General features: G+C 41.7%; 1 protein-coding gene across 1 annotated transcript in view; it reads right to left on the reverse strand.

Moving 5' to 3' along the window:
* sppl3 (signal peptide peptidase 3) overlaps positions 1–9758 on the reverse strand; it is a 35265-nt gene extending 25507 nt beyond the window's left edge. The window contains exon 1 of the mRNA XM_058411941.1: positions 9289–9758. Within this exon, the coding sequence (XP_058267924.1) occupies positions 9289–9311 (23 nt within the window). The 5' untranslated portion in view covers positions 9312–9758. The remainder of the gene's footprint in view (positions 1–9288) is intronic.
* Between the last annotated feature and the right edge of the window lie 959 nt (positions 9759–10717).

Below are 10717 nucleotides of genomic sequence, written 5' to 3' on the forward strand. Positions count from 1 at the left end.
TCTGCAGCTATTTTAGAATTGTACAGCACTTTGGTCAACTAAGTTGTGTTAAATGTGCTTTAAAAATAAATTTGACTTTGCATGGCTGCTTCTGGAATGGTTCACTACTCTTCACTGACGATGTCAATCATGATAATCTCTCTCTCTCTCTCACACTCACCTGTGAATTCCAATTAACCTAATTGCATGAACGTGGTTATAAAAAGACCTGTTAACACCAGAACCAGTACTATTTTGGACCGGTCCATCAGCAGGTCTGCATAATGGCACTGAGTTGAAGCTGGATAGAGAGATGGATAAAACAAAGGATACATGCAGATCCATAAACAATTAAAAATTCACCAGGAGGTACAAAACGAGCCGCAGCACCGACAACCAGAGTGGCCGTTCTCCTAAAACGGAGGTGTCCAATCTTATGTAGAAAGGCCAGTATGGGTGCAAGGTTTTCATTCTAAAAAAGCAGAAGCCACACCCACCTTTAGCATAAGCCAAGATCAACTGATTGCACAGGTGGAATGAGGGGTGTGTCTTCTGGTGCAGCAGAATAAAAACCACACAGCTACACCTGCACTTTGTTGATAAGATTGAACATCCTTGTCCTGATACGACGTGAGAGATCTAGATAGACTGACATGAGCTTCAGACCTGGCGTAGAGGTCATTGATGAAAAAGAGTTAATATCGGACAGAGGACACGTCAAACTTGTACAAGAACTGATTAGCTCTTCAGCCCAGAATGTGAAAAGAATCCTGAGGAACATTGAGAGCATATTGTTTGATCAGAAATCTCCAGGATCAATATGTCCCTCTCAGATATGGCATGATCCTGCCCCAAAGACTACACAGCCCTGACACTGGTGTCAGGCACGAGTGTGACGATATGAGTGCAAATGTACATGACGTTTATTCACAAGCATTCATGATACTGGTTGACGAGACGACTCCCAGTCTGCAGAGGCCTGGCAGAAGAGAAGAGCTCTGACATGATAACGATCCGGAACACACTGCCAAAATCACACCAGGGTTCCTAAACTACAACCTGGCCAAGTGTGTCGCCCCAGCAAAACACCTCGGGGCTATTTTTGAAGAGAAAGGTGGAGCAACACGACCCCTCCAGGAAAGGAACGTCTTGGAAGAAGGGCAAAAAAAAAAAAATCGTCCACACAGAGGTGGAATAAAAATGTCATTCGAATTAGTGAGAAAAGAAAAGATTCTCATATAAGAGCAAATCCTACTGTTCAACTCATGTTGATTACTGTAATGCTAATGTTGGACAGTTAAGTGATATGCAACAGGGGTATACATATACCTGATGCATATCTATATTTAAACACACAATACTATACACCAATCAGGCATAACATTATGACCACCTGCCTTTCTGATGGTCAGAACCAGCATTAACTTCAATAATCAACAATTTGAGCAACAGTAGCTCGTCTGTTGGATTGGATCACACGGGCCAGCACCCCACATGCAACGATAAGCCTTGACCCTGTTGCTGGTTCAGCACCGTTCCTTCCTTGGACCACTTTTGATAGATACTGACCAATGCAGACTGGGACCACCACCACAAGAGCTGCAGTTTTGGAGATGCTCTAATCCAGTGGTCTAGCCATCACAATTTGGCCCTTATGGTCAAACTCGCTCAAATCCTTACACTTGTCCATTTTTCCTGCTTCACACATCAACTTTGAGGACAAAATGTTCACTTGCTGCCTAATATATCCCACCCACTAACAGGTGCCAGGATGAGGAGATCATCTGTGTTATTCTCTTCACCTGTTACTGCTCATAATGTTATGCCTGATCTGTGCATTTACACCAGTTGAGGGTTCTTGGACTACATTCAGAAGGTACTACACACAGCATCCACCCTCAGAACCTGCTGTTTTGGAGACGCACCGAATCCCGGTCAATCTCCCGACCACCGTTAGTCTCAGATCCTTACACATGCCCAGTTTTCCTCAAACTTCAGAACCTACTGTTCACATGCTGCATGTATCTACTCAAACTTATCCATCCATCTATCTTTCTAGATCGATATGATGGTTTTATTTAACAGTATACACTCTGAACGCACGGCAGACATCGTGGAATCTCATCGCACAAGTCTGACGGCTGATGGATCTCCAGTTTCGACCATCTGCAAAGCATGCCTGTACGAACAACTGGTTACATGATCTACTACAACCTACGGTTATGCTCTCACGCAGTCGACGCAGGTAGAAATACATTCTATAATAATAATAATAATATACTGTTTAAAACGATCTGATTGTTGCAGATACATCCCTCTCAGACATCTCTCAACCTCATCTAAAAGACCCGATTCGTATCGAAGTGCTCTAAAACTCGAGCTGTTTTTCTCCATCAGGTGTGAGAGCCGCACAAGTAGGTCACTGAATTGAAGCATTTCCGACTCTTGATGAATATGGGCTCCACTCTACCGGCTCATGAGAGATTTACGATAAACACCACGTGCGTATCTGGCAGATGAGCAGCATGTGAACTCTTTCAGGACACAAAAATACCTTTGGTGCAAAAAAACAAACAAACAAAAACAAAGCAGGCTTTGTGGGCCGACGCTTAAAACTGTCAGGATCGGCTTTTTTTGAACATAAGCAAAGCAGACCCGCTTTCCCAGTTTTGGACTTGCATTGTGACCGTGTTCACGATTCGCGTGTCCTCGTATTGTTCAGAAGGTGTGTTAATTGTGTACAACGGGACGTCTTGGGGTGGGGGTGGTGGAATTCCAGCTGTAACGAACTATAGGTTTACATTTGTGCGCCTGTTCTGATGTCTTCTTGTTGCTATAGCGACAGCTCATACACAGGGACTTGCACGGCAGATACTCCACATAACCCGAGACTGATAATATAAAACATGTGTAATGAAGTAAACCGTATAAATCGGCGGTGAGGTTTTTGTTACGGGCCTTTATAGCGGTCAAAACTGAGGACAGCCTTCAGGACGGAGGAGTTCGGATGTGTCAGAGGTTCTCTGTAAAATTATTTTTAAAGTAGATAGAGAGAGAAGAGCAAGTCTGGTAAGAGAACAGGAAACGACTCGTCTCTCACTAGTTCCACGACACTAGATCTAATTTTAAACCGTTAAAGCTGTGGCACTATAAATAAGTTGCTGTATGAAAATAGTGCACTTTAGAAGAGGGGTGGGTGGCATACCGCTTGTCCTGCATCACTCCCCATCCACACAGTGCATTACATGCATTAATTAATATTGCGAAACAGATTCTCAAGTAAGAAATAATATAATGCAGTTCCAGCCGGCTAAAAATATCAACGATATCACCAAAGCGTATGTAAACTGCACGGCTGCTTACAAAGAGCTGACCCCAAGCAGTCCATGTCAAGGCTCCTCACAGGAAGTCCTGCCACCAAGCTTGGGCTAAAAACAGAACAGACCGCCCACGCCACCAATCTGTCAACAAAAAAACGCCCGAAAAATCACCTAGCTTTCGAAGGCGACGTTGGTATCATGGGTCGAGTCTTTCCAGCTTTCTCTGACTGAAAAAAAATCCTAACATTCGTAAACTCGCTTCAGTTACCTTCGCTTGGCTTTCCACTGACGCTAACAAGTACGCGCAACTTAGTCAGCATTCGTTTCGTTTCTATGCCTCGGTTCGACCGTATCTTCATACATCAGTGTGTTGGGTGCTACTCCTCACACATCACAGCACTGCCGAATTATTGACCACTCAGATCTTTATCCCCTAACAGCAGGAGTCTCCAAATTTCCATTTGTCTTACAGACGTTCCATATAAACAGCACAACCTCTAGTGCCCAGTTTCTCGGGAACATGGACGTGAAGAAGTTCCTTATTGCCTTCAAAAGAAGACGGAAAGCTGATAAGGAAACGACTGCTTAAAACTTGAAACTTTAAAACCAACTCAAAATCATTCAGTGTAACTAAAAACGGATAGATAAATAAATAAATAAATAAATAAATAAATAAATAAAACAAACAAGGCATCATTCATTCTTTAATAACTGAACCTCGGTTGTTGGAATGTTAGAGGAAGAAAGCAAAGGGTGTTTCAAGCTAGCCGAAAAAAACAAAACAAAAACAAAGACGGGGTGTGAATATATTCTACCGACCTTTGGGTGGAGATAATTAGACATGGTGTTGACTGACATCACACACACACCTACAGCGTGTCCTATTAGCTCCACCCAAACAAGCTGCTGGTGTGCGGGATGCTGACAGACGACTCGGATCTGGGACACCTAGCCCTCATGCTTAGGATGATCAGGCTCGGTTCCTGCGAACGTCGTCACTACAGAGCATTACTTCATACTGAGATCACCCACATTGGCATCTTCTCTAAAAGGAATTCCGCTTGATCACTAACGTGGGCGGAGTCTGGCTGGATCAGGAGCGTTTTTACTTGGCATTTAGTTCCAAGTGGACGTTAAACTTGTGTTACCTTTTTTACGACTTTCCGTTTGGAGAAAAAAAAACCTGAACTGAGAGCCAAAATAAAGCAGGAATAGGAGCATTTCCAGTATATCAGGTTTAAGGACAGTATGGGGAGGGTGTAATATTACCAACCCTGTGGTCAGGAACTGCTCACTGGCAGAGCCAACTGAGAAAACTCAGGCCGGTCGGTTGGATTTTTAAGCTGATAACCCAGCAACGGGCAGTAAAATGCAAAACGTGATATAATCCTTTCCCAAGGTGCACATGGCTGACATTTTCACTGTTCTAAAGCTCAAAGTGTCTTAATACAGGAGATAAACCTAAAAGAAATAGAAAATAGTAAGAGAGAAAACCAGTATAATCACTTTATACTTATCTCCACCATTACAAACATCTAGAGTGTGTTAGATTTGATGTAGCCGAGGACTGACAGTGCCATCGATTTTTCCAAAAATTATTATTAAATTTATTTGTCTAGTGTTAGCCATGTCAAAAAAACGCATTTCATTTGAATAAACTCGGAACATTCTGCATGAACCATGAAAGCACGGGCATCCTGTAACTCTATGTCAGTTTTATCGCTGCACTGTGAAGTCTTCAGCAGGTCTACTACTGGTCATCATAACTGGTCATTTATCAGTGGGCGGAGTGACTAGCATTCCAGATCCAGTTTTCTTGCCGCTAAAATGAAACGCTCTGGAGGGAGATTTGGGTATAAAATTCAGCAGCGTATATCATCATATCACATGTGATGATGAAGCAGTGTGCGTTCTACTGCCTTCACTCGCATTGGTAGTTTTGCATCTGTTGTTGATCTTTCGGCTGCTCCCTACATGTGAGGGGTCGCCACAGTGGACCAAGTGGTCCACACAACAACTTGGCACAGGGTTTACTTTACCTTCCTGACACAATCGTCCCATTTTATCCGCGTTTGGGACCGGCACTGCATTGGGGTGTGGGCTGGGACTCGGACCCGGGCCTTCTGCATGGTAGGCGACACATCCAACCACTGAGCCACCAGCGCCCCTGTTGCAACAGTTCACTCTGTATTTGCATAAAATAAACTTTGTAGCATGACTGGACACGCCCACATCTAGTCACCGACACTCACTGTCGTTGAAAATGAATGTTTTCTAGTCACTTTGTAGTTATGAGTTGCAGTATATGTGGAAAAACCTTAAGCATGAGAAAAGGGGTGGAGCTTCCTGAAGGTGTTCCTTAATATACAAGAGGTCAAAACACCTACACGAATAATTCCAGACTAATACGATCTCCCGTTAAATGGCAGAGATCCCGGCAGGTTTGGAAAATAAATAAATAAATAAATATAAATATAAATATAAATATATATATATATAATTTTTATTTTTAGAGTAAATGTCACTGCATAAAACGCCGGTGTTATATTATAGAACTGCGTTTAATTCGCTCTCTCTCGTGAAAAAGTCAGATTCTTGCTTTGCACAAAGCCCGAGAAAATTCTCATGGATCATCTGCTCATCTGATGAGAGGATTACGAAAGTATTTAACAGAGTCTTTTCAGTCCGAGATGCTGCCCAAGACCAACAAGTTTAAACAAACACGCAAAGGGTGGAAGATTTCACAGAGGAAGAAGCAATTCCCGGCGATCCAAGAAGGAAATTTATGGAAGAAAATTGCTGTACTTGTTAGTTGCCTTAGCTTTGGAGCTTCGGTATAAAACTGAAGAACACATTTCGAGCTAGAGGTTAGAATTCTGAAAGTTCAAAATATTTCGTAAAATAGTTCGTAGCAGTAATTTACAGTCTTATTTTTGATCAGATTAGCCAAGCCAGACTCTCCTTAGAAAAACACTTAGAAACCAAAATAATGCCCTTACGTTACACTGCAAAACTTACCAGGCCGGCGTTTCATCACCAGTCATTAATTTAATTCTCAACATCACGAGCCCTGAAGTTCAAACAGAACCCAACAAACAAAAAGGCCAACACAAAGACCAAAATAGTCATATTGTAACCATAATACACATGGCACACCCCAAGGTGTTTTAAACAAACACTTGAGTTGACGTACAAAAACTTTGGCAAGGGGGATGAACGGAGCCGGGCAAAGTAAGGCGGGTTAATAAATTTCGAAAATTATGTCAGCCATGTGGACATTGGACAATCTGATCTGTAGATCAGTTCTAGCAGAAATGCACCATTGTGTGTTCACAACTCTATATAGCCAAGTTATCCTGATGATTGCCACTGCCACCAAGCAGTTCCTGACCTGAGATCACTGCACTCTCATTCACTTACAAATTTTCTTACCTGACTTGCAAATAAATAGCCTTACCCAGGTTCTGGACACACATCGATCGGATGCTACTAAATTGCTAAATATAATGCACTGTATAGCAGCAGATTCAATGATATCAATAACAAATACTGACTCAGTGCCTTAAGAATCGGAATACTTGTGTGAAATCCTCAGCTTTACATCTTTAGCTCAACTGCAAGGTGCCTGCATGTATCAAGCTGGAGTTTTAGCACATCTTCATGCTGAATAGTTTCTCAATTATTCAGTTCCTCGTTTTGAAAGAAATAGATCTTGTTTAGAGCAACAGGCAGGTGGATCTGAAACAGTACTAAACTGTTATTAGGAGAAACTGATCAGACTATAATTACAGACGTAAGCTAAAGCTGGATCTCGGTTCACGGCTAAATTTTGGATTTCTGATTAATGTGTCTTTGACGGAGAACTCGGATCAGAAATCACCTAGTGTGAACGCACTATTTCAAAGTCAAAGTCGCTTTGTCGTCACTTCAACCATATATAGCTGATGCAGTACACAGTTAAGTGAAGCAACGTTCCTCCTAGACCAGAGGGGCTACACATAAAGACAAAAGTACAGTGACGCAGACAAACATAGAGCTAAACATAGAGATAAAACTAAACTATACTTAAGGTGCAATAAACAAACTAGACATACAACAGAAGTGCACAGAATGACAAGACAAGACAGTGCAGACAAACAACATATAGACCGACTTTTGTGCAGATAGCAGTGTATACAGTGAGTGCAAATATTAAAGTGACATGTAAACAGGATTAATATATAAAAAAAAAAGTAAAGTTCGTTCATATAGGTCGATTTTTGCTCAAATATGTATGCACATTTGCACAATGTACCGACATAAGCTAAAGCTGGATCTCAACTCAACTAACTAAACGATTTCTGATTATTCTGCATTTGCCCGAAAAATCGGACCAGAATTCACCCGGTGTGAACGTGGCATTTCGTTCATGTGGGTCGATTTTTGCTCAAGATGTACAAAATCTATAAACACTGCATTTGAGAGAGAAACTAAAAAGGTCATTTTGCTGTCATATACATATATAGACATGTCACATATATATTTATATATAACTACTGGTCATTAGTGGTCACACTGTTCACAATGAACTCAGAAGTGATGTTTATGTGATATGGCTATATAGATGTATATGACAGCAAAATGACATTTTTAGTTTCTCTCTCTCAAATGCAGTGTTTGTAGATTTTATAGATTTGAGCAACAATCGACCCACATGAATGAGACAGCGCGTTCACACCGGGTGATTTCTGATCCGATTTTAATTAATCAGAAATCATTTAGTCGTGAGTTGATTATATTAAACATATTTAACACGCTGGAAAAAAAACCCCGAAGGCCTCGATTCACTCTTAAAAAGGGGGATGACAAGTCTGTTTTTAATTTATATTAAAAAAAATATTGAAGGAATTCTGTGTAGCAAATCGTGGTGAATGGACACCGAGGATTAGCCTGCGTTAATGAGGCTAAACCCGCAATTACTGCACTGCTAACCGCTAGTATGGCAGGCTAAACAACACATTCATAAACAGAGAATTTTTAAAACAAATAGCACAAAGAAATTGCACACAGAATTGTATTTTAATACAAGTAATAAAGCCATAAAAAAAATGACTGGAAGCTAGCTAAACTGTTTTGCCTAGGTGAGCCAGTATTGCGTCGCTTGCTATTAGCTGCTAGCAAGGACTAGCATCGCCTGCTATTAGAGCCTTCTCTTCCTTCCTACCTTCATTTATATTATCATTATCACACAATTTGTTTGTGTAGGGGTGGGAAAACCTTCAGAGAATGTTTTATTAGTGATTTATACAAAATGGTATGACAAATCGGTGCGTTCTTGAACCAAAATGCTCCGTAATTATGGAAGAGGAACGTTTGCTAGTTTGTGGGATGATGCCTTGTGTACATATGAATACAGGATTCACCGAAAGATGGTGTTAAAATCGATGTAGATGGCCTGTGTACGTCTGAATGTATTAAAATGCAGAAAACAACTGAGACTGTGTAGAAACAAGCTCCATGCTAGAAAGCTAGGTGGCTATGTAGCTAGCTAGCTAGCTAGAAACGGGTTTTTTTCCTTTGTTGGTGGATAGCACACCGGCTAAAGCTAAAGCTTGTTTAGTGCGGATGCATACAGCGCGAGCTCTCCAACAAGCTGGAGCCATTGTATTGAATACATCAGGGTTTTTTAAATCATATATCCAGATCTATAAAATGGCAATAGCTACAAAGGTTTTCTTGATGCTGGTGATTTTCATAGGTTGATCTAAAAGCATAAAAGAAAACACGCCTTGGAGCTTAAATGTGAGCCCCAGTCATTGTTGGTGCATCTATTTATATAGAAATCGTGCATATAAAATGTCCTCGCGCTCATGACAACACTCCGGTGTGCTAGTTGAGAATAAATCGGCACACATGCAACGAGTCTGGATGCGGATTATCACGAATGGCAAGGCAAAAAACGCATTTTTAAAATCCGAAACATTGCCCATTACGGCGAATGCGCACTCACCAAGAGTAGCTTTGCTCCGCCATGTCGCCGAGGACAAACAGTCAGCAAAACGGCGAGACCACGATGGAGAGAGGGCGAAATAAAAGGATATTATTCCCTCCACACTTTAAACGTCCACCTTCTTTAGTGAAGCCCTTTTGGTAACAACATGGCGATCGCTTATTCCACCCCCCAGACGCTGGCTTGCAACAGTAAATGACCAAAGACAAAGCACTCAAAGCAGTATTTGATCAAAGCAACGACCTCCTGGCGTTTTGTTGTTGTTGATGATTATTTTTTTACTACCCCGATCCAGGTGTGTAACGCTTATTAGACTAGCTGTAAATCCATTTTTCCTCCCCCCCCGGAGGATTTTCTTCTCCGTCTTCATGCAGATCCAGCCTGTGGTCTGTAAAAACCCGAATGAAAGGGGCGCAGAGAGCTTTGTTTTGTATGGCGAGATCACCGGGAACGCGCGCGCGCCGCCGTCGCCGCCTCGTGGACGCGCCTCTGTAAGCGGTAGGGGTCGGGAACGCGCCGCGCGCCGTCTATCGCTACCCTTCTTTCAAAACCGGAAAGGTCCGCGTTACAAACAGCGGGCAGCGATGATTTTGTGTGACGGTTACAAACAAACAACCAAATAAATAAACAAATAATTAAAGTCATTCCTCCTCCTAAACTTACTGCTCCCCCTCCTCCTATTACTATCATTACTACCACTACTACTCCTAGTACTAATACTGCTCCTCCTCCTATTACTATCATCACTACCACTATGGTTCAGTGCAATCTTTTACTTTTAGTTACTTCATTGTTAGAAGCATTGTTTCATCAGAGCAGGCTAGTTATGGTGAGGTTGTGTGGAGAAGTTGTGGTGTGTCAGCAGTTACGTTTTTTTTTGAGTCACAGATCAGATGGTTGTGTGTTAAACGTTACTGTAATGCTGGTTAGTCTTTTTAACCTTTGGCTGATGTAGTGGTAACCAACATCAGCCAAACCTATTGGGTTATTTGTTATTTCATACAACATTACGCTAATACAGTACTTTACTGTAAATATGTTTTATAAATGTTTAATGTAAATTCTTTCTACAGCATCTCAGGTTGAGAATAAACTACTGTAAATTTTACAGCTAATTCTTATTAATGTACTACTATTTAGACCACTATCACCACTCCTCCTCCTCCTCCTCCTCTCTCTCTCCCTCTAGTTCGACTATTACTACTACTACCACCACTACTCCTCCTCCTCCTCTTTCTCCTCCTCCTCTCTCCCCTACTACACCGACTGTTACTACAACTACCACTAATACTCCTTTTCCTCCTCCATCTTCCTCCCCTACTACTGTGACTACTATTCCTCCTCCTCCTCCTACTTCAACTATTACTACTACAACCACTATTCCTCCTCCTCTTCCTCCTACTTCGACTATTACTACTACTACCACCAC

The sequence above is a fragment of the Hemibagrus wyckioides genome, linkage group LG16, assembly GCF_019097595.1.
Source record: "Hemibagrus wyckioides isolate EC202008001 linkage group LG16, SWU_Hwy_1.0, whole genome shotgun sequence".
NCBI lineage: Eukaryota > Metazoa > Chordata > Actinopteri > Siluriformes > Bagridae > Hemibagrus > Hemibagrus wyckioides.